Source organism: Pyxicephalus adspersus, chromosome Z (assembly GCF_032062135.1).
Source record: "Pyxicephalus adspersus chromosome Z, UCB_Pads_2.0, whole genome shotgun sequence".
NCBI classification, from domain to species: domain Eukaryota; kingdom Metazoa; phylum Chordata; class Amphibia; order Anura; family Pyxicephalidae; genus Pyxicephalus; species Pyxicephalus adspersus.
The window spans coordinates 20,639,221-20,652,643 of record NC_092871.1 but is presented as its reverse complement, the minus strand read 5'-3'; the positions used below and the strand labels follow the sequence as shown (position 1 = coordinate 20,652,643).

At 38.8% G+C, this 13,423-nt stretch overlaps 1 protein-coding gene across 2 annotated transcripts in view; it reads left to right on the top strand.

The window, feature by feature from the left end:
* Positions 1 to 980: 980 nt before the first annotated feature.
* Positions 981 to 13,423, top strand: part of PPP1R14A (protein phosphatase 1 regulatory inhibitor subunit 14A) — a gene marked incomplete in the record, with an annotated part of 30,028 nt that continues 17,585 nt past the window's right edge. Inside the window, 2 exon segments of one of the 2 annotated variants that reach the window (XM_072430343.1) lie at positions 982 to 1,185; positions 1,427 to 1,653. In XM_072430343.1, coding sequence (XP_072286444.1) covers positions 1,462 to 1,653 — 192 coding nt within the window. 2 annotated transcript variants of the gene reach the window in all.

Sequence of the window (13,423 nt, the reverse complement as noted above, 5' to 3'; positions counted from 1 at the left end):
GTTGTCTTAGAGTGGCATTCACAATAATTGGCACTGCAAAACAGCATCTGGTTAGATGCATTACCTCAAGGCAGAGATATAAATTGACCTTTTTTTTGCCTCTTATTGCTCATCTTATATGTACCTATTTATGGCACTTATAAGCATATGAGCCAATATTATTATTAATATTATTATTATTATTATTATTATTAATATAATAATATTAATAAACAGAATTTATATAGCACCAACATATTACGCAGTGCAAATGACAGACAGGTACAGACAGTGACAAAGGAGGATGAGAGGACCCTGCCCCGAAGAGCTTACAATCTAGGTGGAGGAGGTATTCTATTAAACAAGATTTATAAAGCGCCAACCTATTATGCAGCGCTGTACATTAAATAGGGGTTGCAAATGACAGACAGATACAGACCGTGAAATAGGAGGAGAAGACCCTGCCTCTAGGAGGTGGGGGAAGTATCGCACAATAGGAGTGGAGATAGTTAGGGATGTTTTTTAACAGTTATATAATCATTTTTTTTTTTGTCTAGTAATTGTGTGGCCCCAAAAAAGCCAATGCCATAGGTGTCTTTTTGCCACTTCCCTGCATGTATGTAGAAGATCAATGCATGCAGGTTTTATAGATGATAAGGACATTAGATTGTGAGCCCCTTTGGAGAACAGTTAGTGTCACAACTATGGACTTTGTACAGCGCTGCATAATATGATGGCGCTATATAAATACTGTATAATAAATAGATACATTCATACATATTTATATACAAAAGGTTGGTGTGCAATATTTTGGTATATTTTAAGGTGTACCGGTGCAGCTCTGTATGTCAGTTAAATAGATGATAGGTCTAGACCCTACAAAGAAAGGGGAGGTTTGTGTCCTGGTGTCTAGGGACAAATCTCAGCATTTGCTGCACAATACAGTGATTTTACAAGCGCCCCTCCCATCAGGCTCAGAGACATTGTGCAGGGCTATGCAGTGTCAGTCTGAGATCTGCTGGGCTGGGGTGTGCACTGCTATAGACTCAGCACTGTTATAAATCCAGTATGTGATAGAGGAGGTTTACCCACAGCACCCCAGGAATACCGAAACCCAACACTGAGAAAGGACCATTTCTCTATCCAGCACAATAGGACCATTGTTATCCTCAGGATTCCCTGCACACGTGGAGACAGCGCTGTGAGGTCTGATTGTACATCTGTTAACGGATTTGGATCATAGGGCTGATCCCTGACACTGATCCCTGACACTGGAGATCTATGCTTTGCATCTAAAATATATTACTGGTTTATGCCAGATTATCATCATACATTAAAAAATATATATATGTTGACTTTATTATCAAACTGAAACTTTATACATTTAATCAGCACCTGAGACTGTTTTTTTATGATTAGATTTTGATTGTATGGTTTTGTTACCCAGGAAGGACCACCAGCATCCGAACAGGACTTACAAGAATGGCAGCTAATAAGGTTGGCAAGCGGATGATAAGTAAAACCCATTCGCCGTCCAGGAACAGAGACTCAGGGCAAGCCATACAGAGGAGACAAGCCAGAGTCACAGTCAAATATGACCGCAAGGAGCTACAGAAGAGGCTAGACGTGGAAAAGTGGATAGATGAAAGTATTGAGCGCCTTTATGTGGGAAGGGTAAGTGTTCAAAGGTTATGAATGTTTCAGTTTATACAATAAAGAAAGAAGATGTGCACACAAGTCAAAAAGCACAAATGCCCCCCTAGGTGTCTATGCTGACCCCATTGTCTCTAAGTGTGAACATCTCCTAGATTGTAAGCTCTTCAGGGCAGGGTCCTCTCCTCCTGTGTCACTCTCTGTATTCATCTGTCATTTACAACCCCTATTTAATGTACAGCGCTGTGTAATATGTTGGTGCTATATAAATCCTGTTTATTATTATTATTAACAGTGCCCTCAACCTCTGCAGAGGGGTGTTGGTGTTGGAGGATACACTGTAGACACCTCCAGTGTCCACTTATTAGGGAAAAGCAATCTGATTGTTACACCCCTTCCCATAGAATCCTCAGCTGGTGATGTCTATAGGTACTACATAATCAATAGATTGCTGCCTGATCTGGCTAAAAATGTAGATTGTCATCTGTCTATGGGAAACCTTACCATGGAAAGACAGTAATGTTTCTTTTTTCTCTTCTTCTTTTTCTCGTACAACTCTGAACAATGCCGGGAATTGCTGAGATAATCAATAGAGACATGTGCACGCAGGGTAATCCTGATCCTTCATCCTTCTACCTTGAAGAGTAAAGGATGGGGAACTGCTCAGATTTCCAATAAATTAGAAATTCTCCTTCTGTGATAATAGGCATCTTTGTCTGCTGCAACTAATGGGATGAAGAAAAGTGATCTGATAATTGTAAAGAAGGCTCAAAATAAGGAGCATTGCTTACGCAGATCAGGCAGCCTAAATGGCAAGGGGAACATGTTTTAGACCAAATTTTCCAGTAAGCAGTGATTTATGGCTTGCTCTGAATTATTCTACTATTAGGATAGCATTTGTACTAAATAAGGATTCTTTTTTTTCTCAATATCCATATTGGCACATATCTGTAGTTACCGTGCAAGTTTTATTGGGTGTGCATGTGTGTGGTCAAACCTGTATAGGATCAGGCTGCCCAAGACAAGAGAGGGTCAGTGGATTCAATCCAAAAGGTAAACTCAGACTAGCAGTTTTTTCAAACAGGACAGCGGGGGTCAACCACATCTAGCTGCCCTTTAAAAAAGGTTAATAATATGTACAGCGCCGTGTAATATGTTGGCGCTATATAAAGCCTGTTAAATAATAATATAAAAAATGGGTTTGTTTTTTTCAGGAGTTTGCTTGTGGTTGCATTGCCATGCAGTTTTTCAGTATGTTACCAATCTAAGAGTGGTTAATTGCTTTTACCCATTTACAAAAATTCTGCAAATTCATATAAAAATTAAAGGAAAAAAAGCACCATTTGCAACCACAAGCATTTTCAAAGCTTACCAGGTACTGCCTATTGCTATTCCCGGGTGCTTTTTGGCTATTGCCTAGCACCCAGGCGTTTTTTAACCGCTAGTCTGAATATGTCTTTAAGCAAATAGCTAATCCAGGGGTGCTTATAATAACTGTTTTATAATACCTGGGGGGTGTAAGCATAGCTGCTATTCATTTTTGGCAGCCCCAAATCCAGATACTTTGTTACCCCAATCATAAAGCTCAGCAAAATCATCTTGATATACAGTTGCATTCTTGTGAATTACAAACACACCTATAGGACTTGGACAATCATAGTTAATCAGTTTATTTTTATTGGCCAACTACTATGTGAGTTTGGGTTGCTTGTTGATCTCTGTGTTATAAGGGCAGTGGATACCCAACAACATTCACCAACTAGCTACTCTGGCTATACCTGTTTTTTACTTTCACATTTCACACAATATTCTTGCACAAGGTACAAACAGAACAACGTTTAACAAACATTTGTAAACTAAAGGTGGAAAAGAACTTACATTGTTTCTATACGATTGGTATCTATTGCAATGGGGAATATATTTAATTTGTTTGCATTGTATTGTTCTAAATAATATTTTTATTCTTTACAAATATTTTTGCTTTATTGTCATGCATAGAAAGGGGTTTTGTAGAACTTGATTGCTTTCTATATTCATGTTTCAAAAATATTGATAAAAAGCAGTGTCTAATGCAAAAACCAGTAGGACATTGGAACTCTTCAAACTGCACACTTTTTTATAGTTGTTGAGTAAAAGTTAAGTTTTACTGGAAGCTACTAAACTCCTAAAAGAGTATATAAACTTGAACTGCTTTGCCTTGGTGGTTCTTGCTTATCCAGTGATTGGTGCTACACAATTATGTTGCTGTTAGCAATACTACTTTGTGATACGGAATTGGCTGGCTTGCTATGGCTTCCCCTTTATTTGCTGTGTGTTTCAGGCTTATGGTCACAGGAAGCCTCTGCTCATAGTTATATCCTTACATGGGATCTGTAGGTATTTCATCATTTTTTAGATACATGTGAAAATATTCTTTTTATGTATGTAAGCTTTTTTTCCCACCTATTCCCACTAGTGCACTACAGTGTTGCTGTAAAAGCACACGGACAGTCCATGCAAAAACAAAAAAGTTTGTGCTAACTGTAAATAGCTTTTTTAGTTAACAAAGCCTCTCTTGACTTGCAGTCACAGTCCTGGAAGAAGAAGGATTTGAGAATGCAGTTGCTTTATTGGATTTTTGCATTAACAAGGATGCAATGTGTGATGATCATTGGTTGCCAGTCCTTGTTAATGGTAACATGCATAACATATGGCAAGCTTGTACTGCATTGCACATGCACCATGCACTGCGCATGTGCATTTAGCAAAGTGCTCCACAAACCTATAGCGAGTCCTAAAGGAGGATTAGAACCTGGTCTGTTTTTTGTACTGTTATCTTGTTTTACCAGATCGGAGATTAGGAAAAATCTGCAATGGGGCAAGGAAAGAAAAAAACATTTAAATTCCATTGGTGTTTCTATTGAAGAGTTTCCCTCACTTTTGCATGGTATGGTGTTGTCAGCAGGAGAGGAGGCGAGGGAAAATATCCTTGGACAGCATTAAAACTTTAATAAATTCTAACCTTTCCTTATTTTATCCAAAACTAAAAAAGGTTTGGTGTGACATAAGCATTGAGCTATCCATTGACAGGCGGCTGACTTCAGGGTAATTACATGCCAGGAAACATCTGTCTGTCATCTGTAGTGATACCAATCATTAGAGGTTGCATTTGTGGGTTTAACACCTTCCTTTCCACTTTTATTGACAATGACTGCGAGTAATAAGCACAGATTTTAATGGTCTTTAACAATAGAATTGAGAAATTTATTGCAATGTTGCCCCATACTGTTCCTTTTATATCCCTGCAAGTTTACCAGACAAGGTCTGACTAATTAAAAACAGTGGGTTCTTTGTTTCTAAACAACAGAAAATGCCCACAAGGTTCCTAGTTTTCAGAAAGTTTGTGATTTTTTTTTTTGTTTTTGAAAGGGAACAGAGCTTTCTTATTGATGGCAAACAAAAGGTACCTTTGTATAAGTAGTAAGGATGTACTGTATTACTTCTGTCATATGTCATATTGATCCATGTAAAGTGTGAATTCTAACAGTGGGTCCCCTTTGATCTACTGTCTGCTTAGGAGTCAGATTCTGATATGCTCAAAGATATGAAATAATTGATAAATAAATCCTTTTATTGGTAAAGGAAGCTGATCATTCATCAGCAAGCTAGTGATTAGAAAGTTGCTTCCATTGGCCTACATAGTGAGAGTTTATTTATATAGTATGTATTCACATTCAAATCCTCAAAGGCTAATCCTCCAAGAAAAATGCTTCCTGCAATTCTTAAACCCTCAATTAAATAATTTAAATGCATTTAAGCAAATGTAAAATATACCAATGTGTGATGAAGATCCACAACCCTCAGCTGACCATTTAGGACCAAAGTTGTTCCTCTATTCTCCTTAATTGTCTCTATGCATGCAATAAATAATTTTCAGAGATGTAATACTATATTAGAACTTCATCATAGTTTTTATTTTAAGGAGCCAGTTTACAGGAAAGATAATGGTGAAACGAGGACTTTTATTTATTTACTGTGTGTTAATTTTACAAACCCCTTAGTGACGTGTCTTTGCCTACATTCATTGTGACTTCTATACCACCATTACTACAAAGCACAGTAATCTATTTCACAAAAGTAGTAGCAATGCCTGCCCAGAAACCATAGTCAATGACCCCCCAGCTTTCTGATTGGACAATGAAGTAGCAGAAAAATACTGCGTATGTCATCCCTCTGCACATTTTACTTTCTCCTTGTTCCTTGTCAGCATATTCTGTAATTCAGCAGATCAAAAACTAGCATGACAGCACTAAGCCAAGAATATAGATGCTTCTCAAATGTCATTTCTGTGTCTATTAAACTTAATGGATGGCCCAGCACTGAAAAATTGTATTTGCCACCATATAAAATTGAAGGATCTGCTTTCAAATAAAACCTAAATGAACAGAATAATGATTGGATGCTGATGTCGGACACATTTTAATGTGAGAGAATAGCTAAAGTGCTCTCTGCCACCATGCTTGCTTATGTGTGGAAGGTAATGGGGGTTCTTCTTCCAGGCACATGGGACCAGTTAAGCTCTGACTGAGTGGTATGTAGAATTTTTATAGCTAATCACTACCGTATGATGTGATCGGGCTTTGCTCCTTACTGTATGTACATGTGGCAGCAGCTGATAGTCCCTTATGGTAGGGGCTTTCTAACTGTAGGACATGAATAGTGAGGGTTGAAGATCTAAAATTGAGGCTTTAAAACAAATCTGAAAATTTTTCCTTCTATAAATGTATTATATTATTACACAGTATTTATAAAGCGCCAACATATTACGCAGCTCTGTACAAAGTCCATAGTTACGTTACTAGCTGTACCTCAAAGGGGCTCACAATCTAATGTCCCTACCATAGTCATATGTCTTTATTACAGTCTAAGGTCAATTTTAGGAGGAAGCCAATTAACCTAACTGCATGACTTTGGAATGTGGGAGGAAACCCAGACAAACACGGGGAGAACCTGCAAACTCCATGCGGATAATGTTCTGGCCGAGATACAAACCTGGGACCCAGCGCTACAAGTGCCGGAGTGCTAACCACTGAACAACCATACTGCCATTTATACCAGTATATGATCACCACCCTAAAACTAACCAAACATTAATACAAACTGATACAATATTACAATAGTTTTCAGATTTACCACCAACTAAGCAGTAGACTGATGATGTCATCTCTATCCTTCTATCAGCACATGTATACTGCTGTCACATCTGATTGGCTCCTTGTGAAGCCTCTGCCTCATGCAGGGATACCAATGAAAAACTGAATAACATTAACTGATTAATTTTTTTTTTAGTGCATAACTAATGTAAAATCTAACCAAATTATATAATTTTGTTTTTTCTATTTTTACATCCTTTGTTGCAGATTGTTAGCTCTTCTGGGCAGGGTCCTCTCCTCCTCCTGTGTTATTGTTAGTATCTGTCCGTCATTGGAACCCCTATTTAGTGTAGAGCGCTGCGTAATATGTTGGCGCTATACAAATACTGTCTAATAATAAGAATAATCTCTGTGCTGCTTAAATCCTGCAATTTATTAGCTATTTTCTGTCTACATGCATGCACTCCAGCGATGGCTGCCTTTTCTAATTGCAGGTTTCCTGATAGCAACAATAATGGTTTGTGCCTGTATAGTCTCCTTTTTGAATGACAATTTAAAAACACTATTGAGATACAGGGACAGAGTGCAAAAGTAAGTTCCTGAGAAAGGATTTTCATAGTAGGGTTACCAGCAAATTTTTTGAATGCGGTGGATAAATTACTAAGGCTGCGTACACACGTGCAATAATTGTTGTTGGAAACAAACGATCCACGACAAATCATTCGATAATTGTTAACAAAAAAGCGCACAACGGCGGTGAACGAGGAATCTCGCTGAAAAAAACGAACGACCGTCCTGGTGGATCTGATTGTGCCACAATCGCTCGTAATCTATTGTGTATACGGTCGTTCAGTGATCATGGTTTGTTCTGTGATACACTTTCTCCTGTACACGTCACTTCCTGCATCGGGTTCGAACGATCGTATCTAGTGTGTACATTATTGGTGGAATATATTTGAACGGTCGTATCATTACAACATGTACAGATCTGAGCACAATACGATCATTCAAAAAAATCGGAGATAATCGTCGATCGTTCGTTTTCAAACGATAACTATTGGGCGTGTGTACCTAGCCTAAGTGATAAAGCCTGAAGATGTGGGATTTCTACACATTAGACAGCAGTCAGCAGGTTATATAATTATTATTATTAAACTGTATTTATATAGGGCCCATATATTATGCAGTGCTGCCAATAAATAAAGGTTGCAAATGACAGATACAAACAATGACACGGGAGGAGGTTTTGTGACTGTTGGGCTTTTGTTTGCACTGTACTCATTACATTGTATGGTGTGAAGGAAATGATACAGCAATAGATTGAAAGAATGTAGTTTATCATCGAATGGGAGGAGTGCTGGAGGTATGTACATGTATTTACTCTATATGAGTCATGTATACATATTTAGAATCTGATATATAGTCAGTATGTGGGAACAGGTTCAATGAGATAAGACGGATGGGAGATCAGTCTGGCCAGTTCCTGTTATTTGGGTAGAAACAAATGTGGGAAGCCCACTATGTACCCATTAATGGACTCTGAGTGCCTTTCCCACATTTGTCAGCTGTGGTTGAGGGGAGCCATTTCTCTTTTTCTCTGGGAATTGTTTAATGAGCTTGTATGATAAGGCAAGGGAGAAAGTAATGATGACATACATAGTCCAGGATCCCATACTCTACAACTGAATAGTTTACTATAGCAACAAGTTGAAGCAAACCTGGCAAAAGTATGAAGTTTGCTTGTTGGTAGGCTCCACAGTGCATTTTTCTTTTCTTAAACCACAAGATCCATAGCATTCTAAAATTCCACTGCAAGTATTTCTATCAACAAAACGTATTTTGTCGGTTAAAGTCACCTATTAGAGAACACTAAACCTGGTGATGATTGTTTAAGCACAGCACAGAGCACAGCTTTGCATGCAGCGTTGGGGGACACAGAGCCAGCTACTGGGAATATTGTAACTCCCGTGCAAGCCATAGTCTGTCGTAGAGCAGGCGGTGAAAATGGCGGCTCCCATGTACGCAGCAATGACAGGTCCTGGAATTGTCATCAGTGCAGGATGACTACACAAGGTAAGTATGTGTCATAATCAGCAAGCACTTACAAATGACCAATAAGTTTTGTTCTACATTACAGAAGTTTTGCTGTTCTTGCACTTAAAAGAAATAAATTGGACTAAATGTAGAGGGGGATGAGACGTGGAAGGCACCCCACTTTGCCCTCCCCAGAAGAAAATATATTGTCTTCCCTGGTTGATCATTTAGCTAAAGGACAGCTGTACACGCGATAGATTTTCGTCTGAGATAACCATTACACAATTATCCGTACATAGCTTAAGTCACTAACAAAGAACAAATACGCCATCCAAAGTGTCAATAAGTCTTTCTCTAAATACTTGATCCAGGCAGTTACCATTTTAACAGGCAAGGAGTTAGCATTTTTAGAATGTGAGCTCATAGATTGGCTCCTTTTTCATGATATGTTACCTTTAACAAATAAAAGCAATCACTAAGAGTTGCCTATGGGCACCTTTTTTGTCCCATCACAGTTCCTCGGAGCCCAGATAGAGTTCAGTATGCAAATCTTGACTTTTCCGGGTCTCCGGTTTCCAGATCTATGCCACACACCATTGAAATGCGTGCTGGTTAGAGAGAGTTGAGAGATTCTAATGAGGGCATGGGGCACTTTCTAGTTGGAAGAGACTAAGGCTAGGTACACACATGCAATGGTTCTCGTCTGATAATTGGCTTAGGGCTGATATCAGATGAGAATCTTGAGTGTGTACAGTGCTTGTCGCCCATCGTCTGAATGACTGTCCTAGCGGATCCATGGACAATGGACGACAAAAGATCATAATGGAAGTGAGGGGGTTCAACTCCGTCGTTCTCCCCCTTCCCCTCTCCATAGAGCAGAATGGTAAAAGATCCTTTCCAACGACAATAATTGCATGTGTGTACATAGCTCAAAGTATAATAAGCAGTCTGGGCTTAAAAGGCAATAGATCTTTAGTTCCCATGCAGGCAACTTTCTGTCTGATTTTTACTGGTAAGTTAAATGGTAATTTAATGTTAAAGCTGTCTTAAGGCATTATAGAGTTGTTTACCATATGGACATATGTGTTGTTCCTCTTATTCAGAAAACATTTCTTTATACAGAAATCTAGGTCCAAGGGGCAGACAGTTTGTTAGTCTGTAGACTTTGGCTGGATAATCCTGGGATTTGGCTGCTGAGGCTGCTAATACATATTTAGTATAGTATTAAAATAACTTCCAGACCGTTTTAAATTGGAGCATTATCCGGGGTCCTGGTGCACAGTTTTCATTTCTGACAAGTTTACTGAATTTTAATATAAAATTCCATGATTATTTTGGGATGGCAGATTTCAGGTCAGAGCTAGGCATGCTGGGAGTGGCTATTCTGGTGTACAGCTGTGCTTACTTTCAGAATACTCAAAGGATTAAGGCTAACCTAAAGATTTTAGGATGGATTTTTGGCAGATGGGGTTTTAAATGGAACTTTGATGTCAAATACTGATCATACAGAAGTTAGAGAATTCTGGAAAGCCATGTTGGGAGGAAACTTTTGTAAATGGGCCACTCAGTTATCCCTTTTGGTGGCAATGCCCCTTTTTGGATCCAAATGAGTAAATCTCATTTGACAGTATTTGACACTGGATGGTATATTAATTAAACATTGAATCTCACATTCACTGAAATTGAAAAAATGACTGGGAATGTCAAACCCATGATGCAGAAAGATTAAACTGCAGTGCAGTTGTAAAAGGTCCAGCAAGCAGAATGAAACATATTTTTTTTTTGAATATGTAGCCTCTGGCTAAAGGGTACATATGCTTGTGTAACATTTGGATAACAGTGGAAGTTAGATTAGTTTAGGGTAAGTAAGTTTAAAAAAAATGTAGCAATGACCAGGCAACCTTGTGGGAGCAAATATATTATTGTTTTATAGTGCTTCTTTGCTATAAATGTTTCCTATAGGTATGCCAGAAACATGTCTTTAAGTGGTAGAATAAACCTCCATATCTTTTCCCAAGAAGTTGGAAGCACAATGAAAGCAACATAAATGGGGACAGAAGAATTATTGTGGTTTTATATAAAGCCCCTGTCATTAGTGAAATGCAGGAGCTGCCATATTCGACTTCTGCTTCTGAATGTTCACTGCCTAGTAGTCAGCCTTAGTACTTTCTGCAAACATTTCAAATGCATGTATATTGTTGACCATTCTTCTCTTAAAACAAGTATTCTTTTAATCTTTTGAAGAGAAATCTGATGTGTACACATTTGATAATTAAAGGTTTGTGCAAGAGCCTGTGAATGCCTACATTACACGGTAATAGATCAGTGATTCCCAAACTGTGGTCCATAGGCCAGGAGTGTTTTTTTGCAATGCCGAAGATAACCACCCTGGAGCACCATTCTTCCAACTAACACAAAATATGTGACACTATTCCTCTCACTGACACCAATTTTAGGGCATTATAAGACGGGACAGTCTTCCTCCCATTTACACCAATGATGGGGCTCTATTCCTCCCAATACCACCAGCAATGGGACACCATTCCCCTACTTACACCATGATGGGACACTACTTTTTGCATTACCACCAGCAATGGGGCACTATTCTCCCCACTGATCACAGATGATACATAACATTTAAACGCACTGTTCACAAACCCTGGGAAATGTTTTATTTCCATTAACCACCATAACTAAGGCTACGTACACACGTGCAATAATTGTCATTGGAAAGGATTTTTCACGATCCTTTCCAACAACTGCACGATGCATGAGCGTTGTACATACAGCACCGTTCTGCACTATTGAGAGGGGGAGGACCACAGAGTGGCTCTCTCTCCCCTCACTTTCATTAGGATCGTTCATCGTCCATCATCTGTGGATCCGCTAGAATGGTCGTTCGGAGGATGGACGACAAACGCTGTACACACGCAAGATTATTGTCCATAATAGGCCCTGAGCCAATTTTCGGACGAGAACAATTGCACATGTGTACGTAGCCTAAGGCATTGTTTACTATTACTAATGCCAGGCCCTTGCCACAGTCCAGCCTCCCCAAGGTCTTAAGAACAGGGAACAGGTCCATTATGTTTAAAATGTTTGAGGGCCCCTGTTGAAGATGTTTTACAAACTCTTTTGGGGGAAATGCGAAGACTGCCATTTCTGACCTTCTTCTAAAAATGCCGATTACCTGTCTGTCATTCATTACTGATGCCGATTGCCACCGACTGAAGGTGTACATAGAAAAGCCGATAAGTTGCTAAGAAGGGAAAGTGAGAGACTTGCCTATTCTTGAATGAGTTACTCCAATGCAATACTTTCCTGATGCTCCACAAGTAATTTGCATGGCATTATGATCCTAGATAAAAGGTTGGTTCTGCTCATGTTACTCAGCTTTTGTATTATTAAGCACCTACTAGAAAGGGACTTTCTAATTTTATATATATATAATTTATATGGAACCATGACAATTAAATTATATATATATATTTATTCACACATTTATATTAGCAGAACACTAGCCATTAGCATTGTTACAGAAAAGGTCATTTTGCAGTTTCTATACACTTACACTTACATATGCATACATAAATACAGCTCATAAAAGCCGGCTGTATGAATTATTCATCCAGTGCCAGCACAGAACAGCTCTGGGACACATATCATTCATTTTCCAGCAAGGACAAATGGACCTTGTGTGTGCTGGTGACATTAATCAGTGTCTCAGGGGACCGCACATCCCCCCATCCAAGTGTCACCTCCTCCCTATGGGGGCATCATCTCATTATCTAGTAATTGGGCAGCTGTGTCCATCCGCTGCATTGTGACATTATGACCAGTGCTGGCTTATCCTACACACTACATATTTGCCATAACCTGGTTTATTTAATAAATTATTGAAAGCACAGCAGGAAACTAAAGGCAAATCACTGAAAACTAAAGCTATTGATTGTCTTTTTGCACATTGCACATTTTGCATTATTAATTATGTATGAAATTAGATTCATTCACAGAGACACTATGCAGGGGTTTGTGACTGTAGGTCCCTTGCAATGCATATGCTTACATTAATTGTCATATGTTAGGAATGCTGCAGCTATTTCAGAATCACCTGACTGGCAATGGCAAGGAAGAGAATCTTTAAACTACTTGAAATCTCTTACCTAGTTCATTCTCTGCTTCCAACCAATACCACACAATACCCCCAATAAAAACAGAAATATTATTAAAAAAAAGCATTTTTAAGGCCCTTTGTTTAGCCCTGGTCACAGACTTTGGATGCTCCAAGCCGTGAGGTCAGATCGTTTGCAGCCCATGAAATGACATAAATGAGGCTAAGAAGAGAGTAGTAGAGTATCTAACAGAAGAGAAGCAATCTATTAAAAATGTATTATTTAGGAAAATGTAATATTAAGTAAAACTTTTTGGAGGAAGGGAAGGTTTGAGGGTACTTTTAAGGCGCAGCTTTAATTTTAGACTATGTACAGAAGGAATGGGACCTGTGATATTTTCCTGCCACTAGGTATGCCATGGATAAAAAGGATACCTTCCAATATGGATTACCTCTTGATTTGAATGTTCATTTACCATTGTCAGGAAGTGCAGGGAAATTACACAGACAGCAA